The sequence below is a fragment of the Polypterus senegalus genome, unplaced genomic scaffold (assembly GCF_016835505.1).
Source record: "Polypterus senegalus isolate Bchr_013 unplaced genomic scaffold, ASM1683550v1 scaffold_5199, whole genome shotgun sequence".
NCBI classification, from domain to species: domain Eukaryota; kingdom Metazoa; phylum Chordata; class Cladistia; order Polypteriformes; family Polypteridae; genus Polypterus; species Polypterus senegalus.
The window spans coordinates 2,169-25,000 of NW_024386047.1; the positions used below are offsets into that span (position 1 = coordinate 2,169).

Sequence of the window (22,832 nt, forward strand, 5' to 3'; positions counted from 1 at the left end):
CTGTGTTGGTGGGTGCGGCAATGCGCTGTATCAGCGGTGATCCTAAACTCCAAAAATGAAAAAGTCCACGTGGATAATCATTCAAAACGAGAGCCTAATAGTGCTGCAAAAAGAAACATGAGGAAAAACAAACTGAGAGAAATATAAGTAAAAGGCGCTGTTTTGCTAATATCTATACCTGACATAAAAAAAATGTTTTGCGCAAGCCTTAAATACTGCACTTGTGACTAATGACACCACCCGAAAGCCAGTATTTAGGAGTCCCATAATACCGAATTACACGTGGATATCTCTGTGGTAGACAACAAGGAGGGAAGATGCACCAAATGACACCAACCCCCCTCTTCCGGTCTTTAATTTTATTTGGGGTTAATAGCCTATGTGACCTCTCACTTACACATCACGTGTTTTCCACAAAGCGGCACAGTCAGGTTTTAAAACGTTGAATTGATTTGCATTACCAAAGTGTTCAGAAACTGCAATATTGCACTCATCGATTAGCCGTTTTTTTTTTTAAATTTCACTGTACAACACTAAGGAAAAAAAAAGGATGGTGAAGTTGAGCCGATGTAAATTATTGGATTTTATTTCCACACTTCAGTCCCTGTACCTTATTTATTATTAATATGCGCGTGATGATCATAACGTGTGGGCAGAGACAGTCAATCCATCAGACAAAATTGGCGCCGTTTAAGAAAGTTAAGGGGCAGGTGCTCGAGACACGGAGGGGAGCCGTTTATGAAAGTTTAAGGGGTCCGCGCTCCCGACACCGATGGGGGATCCCTTCCCAGTCCCCCGGTCCGCAAAGTTTAATGCTTGCTAAAATATAAAGTGCAATATAAATAAAATGTATTATTATTATTTATTATTATGAACGCTGCCTATGAAACGCAAACGAGTCCCGCTCCAGACCTTTCTGAACCCGCCCCAGCACTCGCCCTTGGTATGCCACGTTCTAAAGAGTTACCTATTTTTTTTTTTAACTTACAGGCGAAGTTAAATATATTTTAAAAACTTAACAAAAGCAGTTTGCAAGTTCTCTTGGTACCGTCAGTTCTTGCGGTGCCGCCAAATCTCCAGCACTCGCAAGTTCTCTATTTTGCGCACGCTGATTCGTCCAGTCGGCTGGTCACGTGGTCGCAGCACTGCTACTCGGACCGCCGCTGACTGCCTTACCCAATGCGTTTTGAACTTCACAATTTGCCGGGAAAAGTAAAAGAAAAAAACAATAATATCGTTTTAGGGGAAAAATGAATATAGTGGTACCGCTGGCGGTCCAACAGGACACTGGTGCCTCTTGGCTGAATCCTGATCATCCTTCACGCCTTGAAGTCCGCGTCACGGTCTGTCGGGCAGATCAATGGCAAAACGGGGCGGCACAATCAGTAACTGCGTTAGCGCTCCGCTCTGGTTTTAATTGTGCTGGACAAACTGGATTAGTCTGGGCATTGAGCTGAGGAAGACGGAGGTAAGTGGATGAGAAGGCAGCTCTAATGGCATTAAGAGGGAGATACAATCAAAGCGTTTCCGAGTCGCTGGCGGGATTCTAAAAGAAGGAGGCTGTGGTCAGGAGGTAGGGGTATGTGAAAGTGCCGGGATCCAAAAACATGCTGGGTTTAGCCCATGTTATGTTCATTTAAAATACATACAATGTTCAATTTTAACAGGGCTTAATAAGCAAAGAGCTGGTACTAAAGGGTGGCGCATGCTATGTTTCTACTTAAACCTACAAATCTATTTTTATATAGCACCTTTAAAAGTAAAACAAATCCATCTGGACAGAATCACATGAATTAGATGCAGATTCCATCGTTGACTGGGGGCGGGGAGGGTGGTGATGTTGTTCAACCCGGGTTCATGTAGTTACATAAAGTTCCAATCCAATGTCACAATGCTGAGCTATCGATGCTTCCATTTCTTTAAGGTGGGCATTCCCCAAATGGCCATTTTTTTTTCAGAGCTCTCTATACAATGGCTCTTGTTAGTTGAGAGATCAGTCTGCAGGCTTTGTAAACCAATCAGAACCATTTATCTCAACTGGGGTCTTCCATTAGGAGTCAATTGGACAAGTGCTCAAAGCTATATGAGATCACGACGGCGCCACTCAGCTTACAGAAAAGGGAAATTGTATCACTTTGCTTCAAAGCCTTCAGGGGAGAGCAAGATTTTTATCACCAAAGAGAGATAAAAGTTTAGCCAGGCCTGGATTTGCACCCCCTCCAGCCAATCGAACAAGAGCATAAATACCAGCATTGATCAGAGAAAGCACAGACGTGGAGGAGACGTACCAGAGATGGAGAGAGCAGACAAAGAGGTCAGTGTGGCGGCCATGAAGGAGTACTACAAGCAGTTTGATCCTCGGTCTTACCTAAGGTACAACTATATTCCTCCTCGTGCTGACTTCACACGGACTGACAGCATCGTGCCATGGAAGCTGAGCTGCCTTCATCGTGCCTTCCAAGATGGTGAGTACCTTACACTCAAGCACAAAGCCTGCTATTCTAAAACTTGACTGACCCAGTAACTGTCTTTCATGCCATAGGTGATGTTCATGGGCGCACCCTCATAGATATTGGCTCTGGACCTACCATCTATCAGTTGTTAAGTGCTTGTGAGCATTTCTCTAACATCATCATGACAGACTTCTTAGAGGTCAACAGGCAGGAGATCAGGCGCTGGTTACGTGGAGAGCCAGACACATTTGACTGGACAGCCTTTCTCCAACATGTCTGTGAGCTGGAAGGCAAAGGGTAAGAACCAAGAAATATGAGTGCAGGCAGTGAGATAAGGGGAGTGGTGGTGTCCAGCTGTTCAATAAGCACATATAGAAACTCTGACCACCATCTCGCAGTTACTCAATGGTCACCTATAAGTAGCTGGGTTCATTGCAGCAGGTGAATTTTTTAGCCTGAAATAAAGTATATCTAACTCTCATGTCCTTTTCCTCAGGAGCTGCAGCTGGCCAGAAAAGGCAAAGCGGCTGCGCACAGCCGTCCATGATGTGATACCCATCGACGTTCACAGTCCAAACCCTCTTCAACCCTACAGCCTGCCTGAGCTGGCAGATTGCTTGGTGTCTTCTTTTTGTCTGGAAGCAGTAAGTCCTGACCGTACCAGCTTCCAGAAAGCGCTTACCAATCTTGGCACCTTACTGAAACCTAATGGGCACTTCCTGATGATCGGGGCCCTGGATGAATCCTACTATCAAGTGGCCGATGGGGTCCATATCCCCGTGGTGCCCGTGGATCAGGAGTTTGTGAGTGCCACCCTGAAGAGCTGTGGATACGAGATTTGTACTTTTCAGTGCTACACTCTGCCACAAGATATGAAAGTGGGCGTGGATGACGTGGCTGGGATTTTCTTTGTGAAGGCAAAGAAGAAGTAGGGAGGGGAGCACCAAATTGGGGTGTTTGACCTGTTACTTGACAGGCAAGTGAAGGCACTTTTGGCAGTTTTGCAGTTTCTTTAAGAAGTGTACCTTCTTCCCCTTTACAGAGAAAAGACATTCTTCAGTGCACAGGCACTGTCTGACAGTTTGGTGTTTATTAATTAAACCATCTGAATGCCATATACAGTGCCAGGGCAGTTTAAATTTGAAGCAGATAAACACAGTGGATTGATCTTTCATTATCAAAGATTTACCATCATGTTATGCATTGCATAGTAGCAGGGACTACTATCTACCGGTAGGAGCAGACCAATTTGTTATTAGCACTGCGTCCTGGTCCACTAAGAGGGCATTCTTCTTATAATAGGGCAAAGCAGGAGTGCATCATCCCATAATGTAAGAGCTCCCCTATGGAAAACAAAGCACAGGTGACCCTTCCTTCTTCCTCTGCACTTGGGTTAACTCATTCCCCAGTTCTCCTTTCTCCTTCAGCTGACTTGCTTAATTGCAGATGCCAACCTCACTGGGGTTTTTTTGCTTGCTTACTACTGCCATCTACAGACCAACAGTGGTATACACCTTCCCCAGTCCATTACAGTGCTTTGTAAAAACTGTAACAGGTTTGTGAGGTTATTATTGTCAGAGTATAATGTACAGTTAGACTCTTACTTGTGTGTGTTATCTTGTGTCGGTAAATGTGACAGAAAATAAAGGTACGTCCAATCAAAGCCAAATGAATGAATTCTTTTTTGTTGGTTGTCGTGAAGCCCTGTAGACCTTTTATGTGGAGGAAGTTGTGTTATCATAAAGCATTGCTAGAAAATTACTATGAATTAATGTGGTCTTCTGTGGACGTGGATCAAGCAGGTGGTGGTGTTGTGGGTTCAAACAATGACTGTTAAAGCACAAGAGTGGTCTGGGAAACCCAACAGGCATTCAATACTGTGAGAGGGAGCACTTGGGGCTGACAGGTATGAGGGTGTGCTCAGTGATAATTAATGGGCACCTTGTTGGGCGTACATTTGTTAACAGTTGAGTAGAAATGTCCGAAATAACCACTGCCAGCATGCACACTGTGGACTGAAATGTGCTTAAATTTATATTTAAAATGACTCGGGTTTCTGTAGTTCTACAACATGGATGCAAGCAGATGAAATGACTGTCATGAGCACACCATGGGAACTGAAAAATGTTTGGGTCCTCAGTAATCACCACTATGGGTATCTGAAGCAAATTAGGTCTTCCACACCTGAGTGGTGCACAACAAGCATTGCCAAGTCACTTAAGGGTTAGAAGCAATTTTAAAAAATCCAGCAAGTTGATCCAGCACAAAGTGTGAAGTTGGTGCATTAGCAGGTGCCGTTGCCTCACAGGTGCAGGGTCCCAGGTTTAAATCCTGCTGCTGGCTGTTGACTGTGTGGAGTCTGCATATTCTCCAAGCCTGTACAGGATTTCCTCCCTCATCACAAAAGATTTATGGGTTAAGCTAACTGATGATTCTTTTTCTCATATGGATTCTTGTGCCCAATGGTGTGGGGATACGTTCTGCCCACAGGGACCCTACTGTACATTGGGTAAAGCAGATCTAAGAATGCTTGAGTCAAAAAATACAGAACTTGTGTCACATTGCTCCTGTTAAAGCTAACTTCATCCACAGTGTTTTGTGGTACCACTGAATTTACAGAGATGTCCGGCACCCATTGGATGGAGAATGATGGTCTGGGTCAACTCCATGTTCTCTGTCCCGTTTGGGGGCCTCTTGAATCCGAACTGTCGATGGTCATGAACCAAGATGAGCCGGGCAAATGAGTACACATACATGCAGCAAGGAGTAGGGGTAAAAAGTGTCAAGTGCTTTTTTTTTTAAAACAATCAAACAGTTAAAAAATGTTCAAATAGTACAGTGCATTGAATCTTCAATAAATAATCAATAAAAACATAGTGAACGTGAATGGTAAAATCAGTTCAATACTCCATTAAAACAAAGTTAAAATCACAGGCATGAATCTTGTCTAAAAAAAAAACCCAAAAAAAAACGTACACAAGCACCTCACACGTGACAGCAGAGGAGGCGCCCAACCAACAGGCACAGCCAACAGGCTTGGGCCCCTGCTGCACCGAGCCTCCTCCACTTCTCGTCGCCACTGTTCAGCCTTACATAAGAGCTTACTTCAAACCACTCCAGCTACCCCAAAATGATCAGAGTGGCACTTTGTCAGAACCCTTGAGTGTCAGCTGTACTCTTCTCCCAAGGGCTCTAATTCCAGCTGCCTGCCATTGTCACCTCACACACTGGCATCTCCTGATCCTGCCGTCTCTATATGCTTTTCTCCTTTAACATCCCACTCTCTTTTTTTCCTTCTCCTCCCATCTGTCTGATGTGCAGGCTTCTTTATACCACCCGATCAGGTGCAGATAGGACCCTCCATCCCCTCTGAGGTGTGAATTCAGCACCTGGCTGATCTACCTGCATTTGCACGCAAGTGGGCAATCATCAGTCAAGCACGGCAATCAACCCTGGTGCAGTCCGTCATACGCCCACCAGTGTCCGTTCTAAGCCTGCATGGTCTTGGGACTTGATTATTCATTTAAAAAACCTGCGCAATACCATGGAGCGCTTATCACATGGAGGCCTATGGTGTCCTAAACCTGTCAAGTGCAATTAGAATTATTATTTAGTGTATGAAGGAATGGCATAAACCAAATCCAAATATAATTTAACTAGTATGATTTAGTCTTCAAATGTGTCCTGTGTCTTGAACGCTCTTAATAAATGAGTAATAGTAGAATACCTTGCGTTTAGAGGCACTAATATTTTTATGTGAATTATACCTATTTTTCTTTTAATAGTATAGAATGGTTGGCATGGTGGTAGGGTCACTGCCTCACAACAAGGCCTTGGAAAGTATTAAATACTGAATACATATTCTTTAATAAATTTGCAGACCCTTCTGAAAACGTCTTTTCAATTTGTCATTATGAGCTATTGAGTGTAGACTGATGGACAATAATGGCAAATTTTTCAGTTTCAGTTTAAAATGAATCCTACCACACAGTAAGTGTTCAGGAAGTGAAGGAATAAAAGTACTTTCTGAATCCGCTGTCTATATGCATGAACCACACTGAAAACCTGTAGGCATTTATACAAGTACTAGTCATGCTAGTAATAGAATAATTTTGAAATATGCCTTATCTCTTGCTCTTTGTGCACCTTTAGTGCCTTTCCTCAGTATCTGCATGTGTTTGAACCTCTCTTGATCGCTGCTCCCTCTCAAAGCCTGCTCTTCAGACTCTGCCATTTATTCTGAGGTGCCTTTCTTGCCTCCTCTCCACTTTTATAATTCCCGTCTTTGAAGGCAACTCTCTCAGCATGCCTCCTATATAATTTCTCCTTGTGTGTCTAACACTTGCACTTCTTCTTTTGATCTTATCACCAAAGACAAACTGACCAATCATATTGCTCGAAACGACAGGATGCACACATAGACCTTAGCATTTAATTATATACTGTAGTAGATAGATCCTGTACCTGGACTGCAAGTGACAAGTGTGGCCAGTTCTGCAGATGAGTAATCATGCATATCCTTTATGCGGACACCTGCCCTAAGAAATCTGCTGTTCAGACAATAGCTGCAAGTGGACGGTGGGGGTCATAGTTACCTAAACACTGAGAACATATGAATGACCATTAGTGTGAAGTATGAAGTGTCCATAAGTCATACAAACATCCACGTGAGTTTGATGAATGGCTGGTCACTGTGAGGCCCAGTGGACAGACAGACATATCATAGCACATACTGGGCATAAGGATCAGACAGTGGCGTAACGATGGAGAAGACTATTGCTGCAAGGCTCTGCCATCCATTGGATGGCATACAGCAGCATCAAAGATCAAGTGATGGGCCATCAGGACACATTCATTATTACATTCTGCTACCTACACCTGGTACCATGAGCAAAAAACATTCATTGTGCCCATTATCATATCAGCCACTAACCACTTGGAGTGGCCAGCAGGTTCAGAATTAGTGTTGGATCCAGTTTTGGCAATGAATCTTGTTTGTCTTCTGAGGTCTGAGGACCACCAGATTCATACACAGAGAGGACACAGGTGAAAGAGCAATGCAGACCCTCCTAAATGGCACAACACCAGAGCAGCTGGTGTTACAGCATAGTGACTTTCACCTATGATGCTCAGTCCCCTCCGCTCAAGCAGGGGGTCACTTCATTTCAGCCTGATCTCATTGTTCAAAAGGACGGCACATGATTACCATTTCCAGAGAATACGAGACATCAACACTTTACTGTCCCAGTCACGTCCTTAGAACCATCTCTGACAGACCACGTATGTGTGAGACACTCTGCGACATCAGCTACAGTCTGCTCCACACCATATTTGGGATGTTGTCAACCAAAGCAGTAGTTTTACAAGGCCTGATTCAATGGCGTTCACTGCCTGCATTTGCAAATGCCTACTTCTGTCACCATCCATAGCCTTTTGCCCTATAAGAGTAAATAAAAGCAATATGAAAACTACGCTGTAACCACAATAGACGGAAGCGAACGCAGTACAACAAATTCAAAATGGCTGATGGGTTGTTCAGACACACACAGTGCAGCACTCTGCCGTTAGTCTAGTTGAAGCCAAAGTCAAATGAACATGGATGCTCAGCTGTAGGATTGTACTGTTGTTGAACAACACGCCATAGTGATATTTCTTTGGGCGGAGAGAGTGAATCCTTCACTTAAGGATGTAGGCATGTACAGATCAATAAGCTTCTTGGATGCCCAATTTACACAAACTTTACGGCACCCCAAGTCATCCTGCTTAATGGCAAGTGCAGATCCATAGCTGATATCCAAATGTGCAGCACCAGCAGACGATTTCCCCGTATTAAGGATGACCACATCACTACCTCCAGTCAGGACAAATGAATTATTACTTAGGCAAGGATCACAAATTCTGGATGTCAACTTTCATACACATTAACCCTCACAACTATGCAGATGTATTACATGTCCCTAGGACACCAGCTCCATATTTATTCGCAATCATGGTGGAATCAGAATTGCATGTGCCCCTAGCAGTGTGGCCTGCACTTAATAGATGACATTCATTTCAATTAAACAAGAAAGAATCTGAGAAATAAATCAGCCCACCCACATGCAAACCCCCACTTGGAACGTTCCTCACTCCCAACTGTACTTAAATGTTAACAGTGGGCATCTGCTCCCTTTGAACCATAGTTGGCACACACCTAATACCAAACTTTTAACAATATTTCACACTCATTTTTTTCCTCTTTTCATAATATATTGAAGCTCTCTACACAAAAATGAGTCACCCATAGACTAAATCTTATTTAATAGCTCTACTAACTCCTCTGTGAGACAGAGGCACAGCTGCAATTCTGTCTGCCCTGGACGCCACAAGTCTGCGGATGTAGGTAACATCAACTTTAATTGCCTCTTCCAGCAACAAATCCCACAGCTCAGCCATATTGGTCAGATAGCTCCACTGGTATTTCACTCGTTGCTCCAAATATTCCATCATATTTTCTATGGGATTTAAATCTGGGGAATTTGTGGACCATTTGAGATGTGGGAATGCTTCAGAATGTTCTTTGTGCCAGTTGTCATTATGGAAGACTGGGGTAGCCATTCTGTGTTTACTCAGGAGATGAAGCACAAAAGGTAACACATGTTCATCCAGAAGGCTAACGTATCCTTCCTGGTTCAAGTGCGGCCTCATCTCAGCCAAAGGCCCCCTTTTCTTGAGCTACCTCCTGTTTGAGCAGCAACTTATGGAAGGCTTCATTTGATTTACAACATACCAGTCACCTCGCATCACTCAAGCACAGGCAGAAACGCGACTCATCCGACCATACAACATGTTTCCAGGCATCACCCACCCAATGTTTGTGATTCCGCACCCCCTGTAACTGTGCAGCTTTGTGAATAACTGTCAGCAAGGGCCTCTCCAGTGGTACTCTGCTCCAGATACCCGTGGCATGCAGTTTACTTTTGAATGTTCGTTAGGAAATGGCTTGTTGTGGGCCTGTCCTAACTGTTGGCAGCAACTCTTGCCTGGTGGCAAAGTGGTTTGCTGTCACAATGAGGGAAACATGGTGACAGTCCCTATTTGTGAGCAGCATCTTTCAACTGTAGTTCTGGCAGCAATTAGCAGTCGACTGTGATGTACACCACTGCCGGTAGTACAGCAGCTGGACAGTACGCTTTGACATACAAGCAAAGCTGGCAACTTCTTGTACACTATGCCCAAATGCAAAAACCCAAACATTCACGTCAGTTGTACAACCCATTTTTAATGGCCAGAACCAAACAAATGTGGCACGCCACTACTTCTTGTCACTCTATGAGCCCTATAGCACACGATATAGCTAATTGTAGGACGCTATTCATTCTAGAATGACCTCGGTTGGGATCTGAAGTATGCATCACCTCTTACACAGATGGTGACTAATTTTTTTTAGCCATAAGCTTATTTTTGAAAGTGGTACAGGAGGTTGCATTTCTGCCCCAGAGCCCTAAGGCCCAGTTCTACTTTTGGCAAGAGACATCGTCAGGTTGGAGTTTGCATGTTCTCTCCGTGTTCATTTGGTTTCCCTCCCATAGTCCAAAAATACATTTAGGAGGACTGTCACCTCTTGATTTGCCCAGCTTGGGCGAGTAAGCGAGTGTGGCCTGCAATGGACTGGCATTCTAGCCATGGTTGGTTGGTTCCTGCCACACATTCAAAAGACTGCTTCTCTCTATGACTTGGTAATAGAAAATGCAGACTCGCAATATGGAGGAATATTCTCAGATTAATTCTGTGAATGTATTAGTGTTGGATGATCCCATATTGGTACAGGTGAAGAAAATAGAACACATTTTTAAACTGACAAATGAATATGGACTTTTTTATAATGCACCACACGTATGAGTCACCATTAATATAATTTAAGTACGGGTGTGAGAAAAGAAAAAAAAAAAACAAGTTGTCTTTTCTGTTTTAATGGAATACCTAAAGCGCACAGGTGTTTCTCTTGTTTATCTCCCAATGTCATTTATCTGGTCGCCGCCAGTTGGGCCCACCCTTATCATTACTTCCAGGCATGTTGGACAGCCCCATTTTTAAGTTTGATTAAATTAGTGGCGTCTCTATATTGAGCGACTTATGGGAACTGTTTATCTGCAGTGGCCAGAAATCAAATCCAGACCTTTCCACTTGTCTGTAGAAAGCTTTCTGCCTCTGGCAGCCTTTCATGTTGATGGATTTGATGATTTGGTGTTTGTTGGCTCTTCCTGCCATCCACAAGCCTTCACCCTGGCTCAGAGATCTGGGTGTTTGTCGGAGACAGTGTCTCCGAATCGCCCAGTTGTAAAAGCCTGGACACCTTTAAAGCGGGTCATTCAACTACCCAAACTAACAAAAAAGGCACATTAGGAGATACAATTCATTTATTGTGGAATCATTGCAGAACACATCCTCACCATGACTGAGATTAACCCCTTCTCCACACCTCTGGCCATCACTCTACAAAGACAAATGGGACTCTCGCTTCAAGTGGCGTCCTGTGGAGTGAAGGCCGACCACCTCACATTTTCTCAGTCTATGTTTTGCACAAGAGACTTGTTTGTTTGTCATTTCTACGCTAGAAGGCAAAATGTTTAGAATGGGGCTGTATGTCTTCAAAATTTGCAGACTACAGGACAACTCTTTTACCTTCTTGAATGAATAACACAAAAAACAACACATCCTTGTGAAAAGGGTGCAAATACTTAGAAGTAATGCAGAACTGAATTCTACACCACAAAGGTGCACCAAGGGAAAGGCAAAGAGACACATGACCCAGAAACACTCAAAGGACTCCCAGCCATTTTCCACATCAGTCCCAGAAAGGTACCCAAAGGTACCCTCATAGTCCCAAACAAGAAATGTTGATAAGATGAGACTGCAAAGGGAAACACAGAGAAACTGCTGGGAATAAAAACAGGAAGAGGCCACCTAGCATGAACAGGGTTTAGATAGAATTGGCCTGAAAGTTGGCTTGGGAAGTTCTTGGGGTCACAAAGAGCTTTGAAAATCCACATTATTGATTTAAATTGGCAAAATAGCAAAGAATTGGGTGAAGGCAGCTAAGGTGACTGATGCACTTGAAATGAGAAAATCAAATTAAATAATAATAAAAAAAAAATCATTGGAGAAAAGCAGCAAAATAAGGAAAAAGAGGAAATTATCACAACAAGAAGGGACCCCTCTCCCGGGTGCTGGCAGCTGCTCTAAGGCACATCGATCCAACACAGGGCACTTTACCATTGACCTGTCAGCACTCTCCATCGGGTTCTGTCAGCACCAGGGAGTTTGTAGTCACCCGACAAGGAGTGTGCCACCTGCCAGTCAAGGCAAGACTGAGTGAATATAGCACAAGGAAAAATTATTTAACAAGGTCAGAAAATCAGTCCTACGCGGCACGTCAGTCAGAAGCTCCAAATGGGTCATCAAGATAAGTCTGCATGTTGCTCACTAGAGTACCTAGTCCAACTTCAGGCCCCGCTTCTGTGTGTTCAGGAGGTACAGGCTATCGTCAATCAGGAAACTGCAAGGAAAATTGAAACCGGAGCTGGGTAAGATACAGAGCCATAAATAGAAAATGCCACAGGATCAAAGTGGGCCCAGGCTCACCTGTAGAAGAGAAAGTGAACAGGAATGGTACTGATGTGCCAAACAGCATGAGCGTCAAGGACCCAAAGGAGAGGTGGAAAATCGAGAAGCTCCAACAGGGCCAATCCATGGAGCAGCAACACAACAATGGTGCACTTCCAAGCATATGGCAGTGTGCGCCGATTCCGTGTACACCAGCCTAGCCACCAAAGTAGGTTGATAACACCTGGGGAGAGAAAGAAGGATTGGGGTTGATGAAGTTGTAATAAATGAGTACTCGGCCCTTTCAGATTGGTCATTCAGATTGATGCATCCCACCTACCTATAGCGCTGTTAGCAAACATGTTATAGCCATAGTCGAAGCTAACAAATGTCAAGTAGGAAACATGAGATGCGAAAAGCAGGATGAGAAGAAGTCCAAAGAAGCTGGAAAGAATGGGTCGTTGAAGTCCAAGTGTCCTGCATTGAGACACAAAAATATTATCACCTTCAATGATTGGACCCGTAATTCACTACTCCACAGCTATAATAGATTTTTTGTAGCGTTGGTACAATGTTTATCTCTAGGGACCTGGGGCCTGATGCATAATGCTGTGCGTTGAATTCACACTCTAACTTGGCGTACGGACAAAAGCAGAAATGTGCTTACGCACAAAAAAATCCACATGCATAAATCTGTGCGAACGCCCACTTCCACATTCTTCTGCTACATAAATCCCGGTCAGTGTGAAAAGTAACGCAAGTGCATACACCTGCTGTCCTGCCCCGTCTCCTCCCAGAATTACACCTCTTTAAATATGCAAATCAATATAAACAGCCCTTAACCTCAGCGTTCTGTGAAAAGGCAATGGCAAAAGCACAGGGTGGGGGAATAGGAGAATTTCAGCGAATACCAAGTGGAGGCAAAGAAAAACGTACTATTTGTTGGTTTAAACAATGGTATAAACAACAAAAGGAAGTTGATCGAGTGAAATAGAGTATCGGAGAAACTCGAAAGCTCAAGTCCACAAAGTTGCAAAGTGCTCGAAATAAAAAAAGAAGTTGTCAGATATCAAAGTCGCTGTGAAAAAGTGAGTCGTAGCCTACCGTCTGAGGGATATATGAAAGCTTATTAGGGTACAGAGAAAAAAAAAAAGGCACACAGTGGGAAAAAAGCACGAAATGTCAATTTTAATCTCCAAATTTCCACTTTAATCACATAGTTTAGTTTGTCATTAAAGTAGAACATCATAAACTTCATCTTAAAATCGTTTAATTTACTAGTTTCACAAATCCCATCATAACTAAAGTAGCATGTTAAATGCTTTGTTTTGTATTTGATCTTCTATGAGCTCTATGTGTGTGAATCACTATGTGCTTCTTAAACGGGCTTTCTCTTCCTCTGACAGGACACAGAATCCATTACATTCATGATATTACAGCTCTCTGAATAATTAAAATACTGAGATGTATACTTGATATCATTTTCATGATGATAGGAGTTAAAGCATGTTATTGAACATGGTGGCGCAGTGATTATTCATGCCTCACACAAGGTGCTTGCTGCGCAATGTGCTACCTTCAATGAAATAATTTATTGCAGCAGTACTGTCTCTTTCAAACACACTAGCCCCCAATTCCTGTCCTTACTTTTCTTTCTCCAAATACCCAATCGCCACACAATCAGCTCTGTAATAGACGTTAAGCCATCTGTAAGCTTAGAATGACGATTCTTGAAAACCTTTAAGGAACATTGAAATATCTTCGTAGCACATGTTTAATTATTCTATCCATCTATCCTTCCAGTGTCGCGTTAGCACCAGCAAGAATACAGCGCGAGGCAGGAACAATCAGTGAACGGAGCGCCAGCTCCTTGCTAGCGCTGTGACACTGTGTCCTCACATGTTTATTTATTAACAATATTGATTATTTAAATTAAGTTAAAGTTTTATTTTGCTGCATTTCATCTTAAAAATGATATCGTCATCATATGTAAATACACGCTTTATAAAGTGGCTCAGGTTGTGCAATATTATAACTGTATCGCAAGTTTACAGTGAGGTAAGTGCACTTATAAGGAGAAACAGTTCTACAAGAAGCACTTGATGGACTGATTGAGAGCGTTTATAGTTCTTGGATGAAACTGTTTCTGAACTGTAAGGAAAGGCTCTGAAGCGTTTGCCGTATGAGAGCAGTTCAATAGACAGCATGGCTGAGGCAGTCCTTGATACTGTATACCGATAATTCTCTTTCCGATCAGCTGCTGTACAGCTATGATTCCCCACTCAGATACACTGATGTAAATACTCCGAGTGGTGCAGTGAGAGTAATATGGAAAAAGATGATCTGCTGTGGTCACCCCTAACAGGAGCACCTGAAAGAAGAAGAAGGTGCAGTGAGAGTAACAACACTAACGCAGCTATTGTATTTAGAATAGTTTGACCATTCTGTGGAACATTATATTGTAACAGGTTAATTACAATCAGATGCATTAAACTAATAAACAATATGCGGTTAATTTCAGTGTATTTATAAAGCCACGTCAGGGATGTGGATCTAAAAAAGAAAGGGAAACCACACTGGAACAAAAGCACTGCTTTGGCGCAGGGTGCCGCCAGTCTGCAAAACCGAGCACAGAACTTGCGTACGTCAGGTTTGGAACTACCGTGGAAATGTGCATGGCTTTACGCCAAGTTTAGGTTTTATACATTGCGATTTGAGCATGGAAATGTTCGTACGTAACATTTTTGTGCATAAGCACCGTTTATACATGAGGTCCCTGGTCTTGAAGCCTAGCCTGGTTACTGCCCATATAAAGTTTGGTCTCTACATGTTTTCTCATGGCATGTGGGTTAACTTGACTGATGACTCTAAATTGGTATGGTTTGTATGAGTGTTGGTTTGTGTATGCCCAGTGGTAAGCTGGCTTCACATTTGGAGCAGTTTAAGCCAGGAAGGTTTTCAGCTCTGTGCGACCCTCTAATGGAAAAAGTTAATGTATGAATGGAGATCTGTTAGACATTATAACCCTGTAATGAGCCTGAGGTTATGCTTTGGAGTGAATACAGTGCATGGATAATCCAGTTGGAAGTTTTTGATTTTTTTAATGTCTCTATAATGTAGCTTAAGTAGCTTGCATGCTTTATTTACAACCGTGGCTGGCAAACACAACAACAACTGGTTTCCCATTTTCAATTATGGCATTCAGTGGATACACCATAGCAATGCTGGAATGAATGAATGAATGAAGACAGCTCTAAAACCATATTGGCAAGTTTGCTGCAGAAAGAAAATCTAGTGCCTTGTCCTCTGTACTGTATATGCCTTACTTTGTGCACTAGTGCCACCTCATTGCACAAGGTGTGGTGGTTCAGGCCAGGCATGTATTTCCAAATATCCACTGTTCACAATATGACACATGCATGGCAATAGACCTTCAGAGACTTGAATACTGACATGGAAGCCCTCCTCCAACGTTTTTCCTTTTTACACAAGCAGACTATCTCAGGAATTTACCCATAAATTGCTAAATGAAGATCATGTGTCATGAGACAAGAATCTTAGTAAATTCAGCCTGCCAATTTCAATTGACAATGCCTTGTGTAGATCCCAGGGTAGCATACATTTAAACAAATAAGCAAAGGACTATGGAGGTTAAAAAGAAGTAAAAATTCATGAATGAAAAATACATGCAAAAATAATAGATTTCCTTCATTCTGATGTCTACTGTATATGTATACTGTATATAAAAAACATAAAATTTACAAAATACAGTAAAACCTCTGGTCATGAACGTTTCCAAACACGTACAAATTGGGTTATGATCAAAAATTTTGCCAGAATTTTGCATCTGTTCACAACCACATGCTCTGGTGGCGAACAAAAACACTGGCGGCCAGTTTCCCTTCCGGTTCATACGCTCCAATGATTTCCCATTTTCTTTTGTTTGCATATACAGGGCCTAACAAAGCAGCTGATGTTGCAAAATGAGTTACAATGTTAACCAAGCAGAAGCCTCAAGGGCTGGAAAAGGTGGAAAAACTATTGCTAGTGTGGTTGAATGAGAAGCAACTTGCAGGGGATAGCAACAACAACAACAACAACATTTATTTATATAGCACATTTTCATACAAACAGTAGCTCAAAGTGCTTTACATATTAAAGAATAGAAAAATGAAAGACATAATTATAAAAAATAAATCAACATTAACATCGAATAAGAGTAAGGTTCAATGGCCAGGGGGGACAGAAAAAAAAAAACTCCAGACGGCTGGAGAAAAAATAAAATCTGTAGGGATTCCAGACCATGATACCGCCCAGTCCCCTCTGCGTAAGCGAGGCGATCATATGCGAGAAAGCCAGGAAGATTCATGGCGATTTGCTGAAAAAAAATCCATCTTCGAGTGGCGAAGGTGAGGAATTTAAAGCCAGTAGAGGCTGGTTGGAAAAGTTTCGCAGGAGAAGTGGCATTTGATTTTTTTTCCCTGTCCTTAAAACTCATAAAAAAAGCGTTTACAGCAAGCAGTTCATAAGGGTCTAGCGCAAACTCTTACAATGTTAGTTTTCTCTGTTGTTCAAGGTTTTCTCAGTGTTATTCAGTGTTTTTACATTTAGTTTACTAGTACACTGTGCATTCTATGGTATAATTAACTATTTTTGTGCTTAAAAAATTATATTTACATACAGTTTGTATGGTCTGGAATGGATTAATTGTATTTACATACAATCTTATGGGGAAATTACGTTCGAGTCACGTCAAGAGTTTTGGAACGAATTACGTGGTACCACTGTAGTATGCTATGGTATACCTACTAAAAGATAGCTACTGGACAGACAAAAAAATCTATTACATTGATCAGCAAAATTAATTTGTGAAGTACAGCATAAATACCAATGCTGATGACCAATAAAATACATAGTCCACTGTACAAATTCAAAAGACTGCAGAAGATCTTGTAAAGTGTGCCAGTAAAAGCATGAACTGTTATGCCCATTCCAAATCACTTCTTTATATGGAGACAATACACTTCCCTCATTGTCAGCAGACCCCATTAAGCTTCACTGCTTCTTTCAACATTATATAGTGTCCTACACAATATGTTGGTCACTGCCGGAATTGGACAAAATAAAAGCAGCAGAGATCATTAGTCAACACAGAAGTCAAAGCGCAGAACCCATAATTTTTGAAGCAGTTTTATTGAATTCTGAAAGATCAACCAATCTTTGTTTTATAGTGCCACACACAGGATGTGCCACCTCTAGGTATTTCGTACAGCAAATAAGATTATCAAGGTTAGGATTTCAAAAGAGTGTGACTCACACTTTAAAACCATTTTTAATTATCTTTGTGCCGATTACATCTAAGCAGATGATTGAGATAACGACTTCACAACACCCATGTCGGAGAGGTCTGTAATTCTTTGGAACTCTAAATAAAGATGCATTTACTAATTTTGACTGACAGAAATGCCCTCCAATTATAAGAGTTTTAGAGCTGAATCTTAAAGTGGGAGGCACAGTACTTCCTCGGGGTCAGGAATCAGTGAATTTGCTCGGGTCCTAATAACAACATTCTGTATATGCTTAGGCCAAAGGAAAAAGGATAGAAAACAGAAAATCCAGAAAACACTAAAACCTCATACAGACTACAATCTTCATAAGAAAGAAAGACAGAAAGAATGACCCCCTCCCCACACCTTGAGACCTCTACATAAAAAAACTTCACCCACCTCACACAGCACAGGTAGATGGAATACAAAATGACAGCTGATGCGCAGAAGTAATCCATCTTCTAGGAACAAGAAGAGGCAGAAAAGGCAGATTAACCAAGGTCCATCCAATCTCAGGAATGTCCGTCTAGTCACCCTCCCAATTCCGGCTCACCTCTGTCACAAACGTATCTCGAGTGTGAAACACGGTGGACCAAAACCAGGCATTCAGGGACACCTGGATGAAAAAGAGCTGTAGATCAGTATGAGGGTGCTGGCTCAGGATCTGCTACATAAAGGTCTGTACCACCAGGAGGGAACAGTTAAAAAACCACAGGACACCTTAATGTTTTGTTCTGTTAGGCTGATACCTCTATTTTCATGTTGAAGTGTGTCCCAGTTCATGAGTTATCAGCGTGTGAGCTTTATAATTGCTTCCACTGGCCTTTATTGTCTGATGAGTACATAGCTCTGCAGTAGGCTGCCTGCTGGGACTGTGCCCCCAGGCCCAGAGTTCAGGATACATTGTTGCTCTAAACCTTAACAGCACACCACCCAGGCCCTTAGCTCACCATGGAGAATGCGCAGCAGGTCTGGTACATTGGTGACTGCTTTGGCACGATGCTCCGATATCGAATCAGCATCAGCAGGCAGGCCAGCCCGTTCAGGAGGGAGGCTACAGCTGAGGCAGGCTCTTCAAAGCACAGGAACCTGGTGAAGGGCCACTGCACAAAACAAGAGACAAAATGGCCCCTCAGGTCAGCATTCAGTAATTACACATCATGCCGAAAGAGGGAGCCCAGACACTCACCTTCCCGTGGAACTGAGGCACTGGATAACCCTCCGCAACATACAGACCCACTGTAACCCACATGCACAGATACCGGCATTCATCACTGCAGCTCCAGCCTAAAAGGCAACCAGAGTGTGAGTCAGCATGGGGTGACAAGCAGAGATGTAGCAACAAGTCAATCTCAGAGAATAACATGACTTTTAGCAGACATGAAAGCATGCACAGAAGATATCTACAGAGCTGGGAGCAGGCAAACAGGGAAAGATATAACAAGCAGACCTAATAACATGTGCACAGCATGCAGACTGGGACACACGCACTTACACATTCAGATAGTCTGCCTACAAGCAGATAGTTCAAGAAATAGACAGGACCACAAAAGGCATATGGACCTGAAGGAAAACACACATTCATGTATAAACCCTACATCACATGCATATACTGTACATGCAACATGTTCACACTCAAATCATGGAATGCATATAAACACATATAACAAGCAGACCTTCTAACAGGAAAACAAGAATATGCACTCTTGGAGGCATGTGCTTCACACCTTATTGTCTATATATTCTGATAGTTGATTATGCTTATAAAACAAGGAGAAAAATAGATGTTTACATGCAAATCTTACAGCACACATGCATAACACATATCAGTAAGCACACATAGACCCACAAACCATAGAACAATGTATTGACCAGACCTGGGCTCACACACAGCCACGGTCAACACACACACCTGGTGATATACACACACACAGAATGTCAACATTCAGTCACATTCAGACACAACATGGGAGCACGTACACACATACATGAACACAATAAATGAGGAGGGTAAGCCATTGAAGACTTTATAATGTATGACGAAGTGAGCAATCCTCGGTGCTTTGTTGGTGCATAACCGAGCAAGTGTCATATAAAAAGACGTAAGAACTAATCAGGTAAGCATATTTATGTTTTCTAATGATTAAAATAAAGGTATGTATTTTTAATCCATTCTCCCCTACCCAGGCCTTTAATGACCTTTTGGGCACAAACATTAGCAGTGTATCTGTCTGTGGAGAGAATGTCGACCACGTCAAGAGGATTACTTACCACGGCAGCAACATTCATGTCTCTGGTGACTCTTCCTATGAAGTCAGTAGACGAATTGGGAGAGCATGGGGGGGTCATGAGCTCGCTGAAAAGGAGTGTGTGGCACTCCCAGTATCTGCAAAAGGACGAAGGTCCAAGTGTTTAAAGTCCTGTTGCTTCCTGTCTTGCTATTCAGTTTGTGAGACATGGATGCTATCCAGTGACCTGAGACAAAGAGTCCTTGGGTACCACTGGTTTGACTTTGTGTCAAAACAGTGGTTGCTTACGGAGTCTCAAATGAGGAATATAACCTTCATTGTGAGGGAGCATCAGTTACAGCACTATGGCTATGTTGTGCGATTCCCCAAGAGTGATCCAGATTGCAGAATTCTCATTGCTGAGGACTCAAGCAGCTGGACTTGGCCAGGGGGGCGCCTATGTAACACCTGGCTGTGGCAGGTCATTTCTGGAGGGTGGGACTGGAACACTTGTCTGCCTAGGTGGTTGCCAACTGGAATCCCGAGCATTTTCGCCAAATGTTTGAGGAAGTAATTGAAACTAAAGCAAAAGAAGGTTATTCCAATAGCAGCATTAACAACAGACCGCTTGATCCTAACCAGTCAGGCTTCAAGAAAGGCCATTCCACCAAGACAGCTATGCTTACAGTGGTGGCCACATTATGGCAGGCTAGAGTTATCAACATGTCATCTTGTCTTCATCATGACAGGTAGATCACTCCTCTCTACCTCTCACATTCAACCAACATATCCTCCTTGACACCCTCTCTGACCTTGGCATTACCAAGACTGCATTCAGCTGGTTTGAGTTCTACTTTTAAGGCAGATCTTGGTCAAGTATGCACCAAGCAAGTACCAAAGATTGGTGCTGGGCCCCCTCCTCCTCTTCTTCTTTCTATGTATACCTCTTCTCTTCACTTGGCCTTATCATCCTGTGACATGGTTTCTCTTATCAGTGCTATGATGAAGATATGCAGCTGTACTTTGCTTTCCCTCCAGAGGACCACATGGTATCAGCTAGAATCTCTGCATGCCTGGCTGATTTTTTTAACCTGGATAAAGTAGCACCATCTCCAGCTCAACCTGGCAAAGACTTTCTTGTTATGCAAGCTTGCCTATCTATTTAGCACTCCATCTCTTTTCAGCTCAGCTCATCATCACTAACACCCACCGAGTGTGTATGTAAGTTTGGGTGGTGATCGGAGACCAGCTGTCCTTCACTGACCATGTTCCAACTGTGTCTCGGTCTTGCAGATTCACCCAACTGCAGTGTTTTTCAACCTGTGGGTTCAGACCCAAATTTGGGTCAAGCTCTAGATGTATCACCAGTTTAAATTAAAAAAAATTAAATCTGCCATAGCTTTAATGTTTTAGGGGGCTACTGATTGAAGAGTTCAGTTTTGCACTCAGTCAAAATGACATTTTGCTCGTGCATAGTCAGGAACTCAAATGACTGACTTAAATTCAGTAACAAGCAGTTGACAAACTGCTACACACTGCACATGTGCTTCATTAAGAAGCCAACAAACATGGACAAGTTCCTCAAATGTCCTGTAGCATCACCCACTCCAAACTCTTCCAAATCCACATCAACCTCACAACATTCACCCAAAAAACCTGAATCACACAGGACATTTGAACGCAAAGCTTGCTACTTAGGGAAGTAAACTGTTCCAACTTTTTTAAACGAAAAAATGAAAAATTTGAGGCATTCAAAAAAAAAAAAACCATTCAAGCCTGTTTGTTCAACAAGCCAACAGGCGATCGAGGTATCGTCTCATTACACATCGAACTGCTAAATCTCACACAATGGCAGCACAGCTTGTCCTGCCTAGTGCACCGAAATTCCAAACTGGTCAGTCGCCTGCAAACTAAAAATATTCCTTACTGCACTCTTTTTAGTTACCCCCGATTTCAACAAATTTGTGAAAAATCAGACAAGCCCAGGTTCCCAATTAAAAAGACAAAAGGACACTAAATTTGATTCAGTATTAGACATTTGTGTTTCAAGTTAATCTTGGGTGAGTACTATGCATATTTCATCTCTTATGTACACTGTATTGAAATGCTGAATATGAATTCACTGTGATGTGTTAATGTGTGCTATTCAAGAGAAAATGATGGGCTAGTTCATATTAAAATTACTGCTAATAAAGGGTCATCACTAAACAAAAAATAGATAGAACTGGGTCCCAATGACAAAAAGGTTGACAACCACTGCTTTATATAACATTTGCAAGATCAGACCATGTCTGACAGAATATGTAGCACAACTCCTGGTCCTTGCTTTGGTCTCGCCATGTCTGGAGTACTGTAACTCTCTGTTGGCAGGAGTACCCACATGTGTCACCAAGCCGCTGCAGATGATTCAAAATGTATCAGTACATCTAGTGTTCAAGCTGTCAAAACAGGCACATGTCACTCCTCTTTTCAGATCACCACATCGGCTCCCTATTGCGACACATAGTAAGTTCAAATCATAGATTATTGCTTGCAGATCAGTCAATGGGTCAGCATCTGCACATATGGAGGAACTTGTGAGGTCCTTCATCTCTTGATCACTCAGGCCTTCTAGTGAATAGCATTTGGTGATGCCACCTCTGCATGACATCAAACCTCAATCCAGACTCTTTTCATATGTAGCACCTAGCTTGCAAAATGAGATGCCCAACTGTCATTTGAAGTTCTGACTTCTTTAATGTGTTTAGGCAGGTTTTGACACCTCTCTTGTTTAGTGAATTTCTGTATGGCTGATATTAGCTGTTAGGTTTGTTCACAGCTCTCCATTTGTGGTGATCAATGTTGTACCCTTGTCTAGTAACACTTGTTCCCAAATTGTACCCCCTTCCCAATGTTTACACAATGATGTTGACTTGTTCTGTACGTAACTTTGGGAAAAAGTGTCTGCCAAGCAAATAAATGTAAATGTAAGTGGCTACTAATTAATAAATAAAATGGAATGAAAACCTTAAGCCACTGTGGCCCACCCAAGCTTGAGTTTGACACCCCTGACCTGTATAATACAGATCAATACAGTATTCTGAGAGAACATTGATTGGCACACAAAACATGTTTTGCCTAGGACGGTGCACAGACTCAATCCGGACAATCTATATGCCATTCTGACAACACCCATCATACAGAACATGCCAAAATGCCAACCCGGAAACTCTCTGTATCACAACATTCGTACGTGCAAA

General features: G+C 42.5%; 2 protein-coding genes across 2 annotated transcripts; one reads left to right on the forward strand and one right to left on the reverse strand.

The window, feature by feature from the left end:
- The first annotated feature begins 1,984 nt into the window (after window positions 1-1,984).
- On the forward strand, window positions 1,985-4,103 carry LOC120522527 (phenylethanolamine N-methyltransferase). The gene is made up of 3 exons (XM_039743430.1): window positions 1,985-2,465; window positions 2,543-2,750; window positions 2,950-4,103. Exons 1-3 carry the CDS (start codon window positions 2,294-2,296, stop codon window positions 3,383-3,385), a joined length of 816 nt encoding a protein of 271 aa, XP_039599364.1. The 5' UTR covers window positions 1,985-2,293; the 3' UTR covers window positions 3,386-4,103.
- A 6,286-nt stretch (window positions 4,104-10,389) lies between these two features.
- On the reverse strand, window positions 10,390-18,875 carry pgap3 (post-GPI attachment to proteins phospholipase 3). Its single transcript, XM_039743428.1, has 7 exons — window positions 18,555-18,875; window positions 18,316-18,468; window positions 17,919-17,981; window positions 17,765-17,826; window positions 12,379-12,515; window positions 12,078-12,282; window positions 10,390-11,991 (listed from the first exon to the last, which is right to left on the reverse strand). The coding sequence occupies exons 1-7, from the start codon at window positions 18,753-18,755 to the stop codon at window positions 11,928-11,930; spliced, it is 885 nt and encodes a 294-aa protein (XP_039599362.1). The 5' UTR covers window positions 18,756-18,875; the 3' UTR covers window positions 10,390-11,927.
- Between the last annotated feature and the right edge of the window lie 3,957 nt (window positions 18,876-22,832).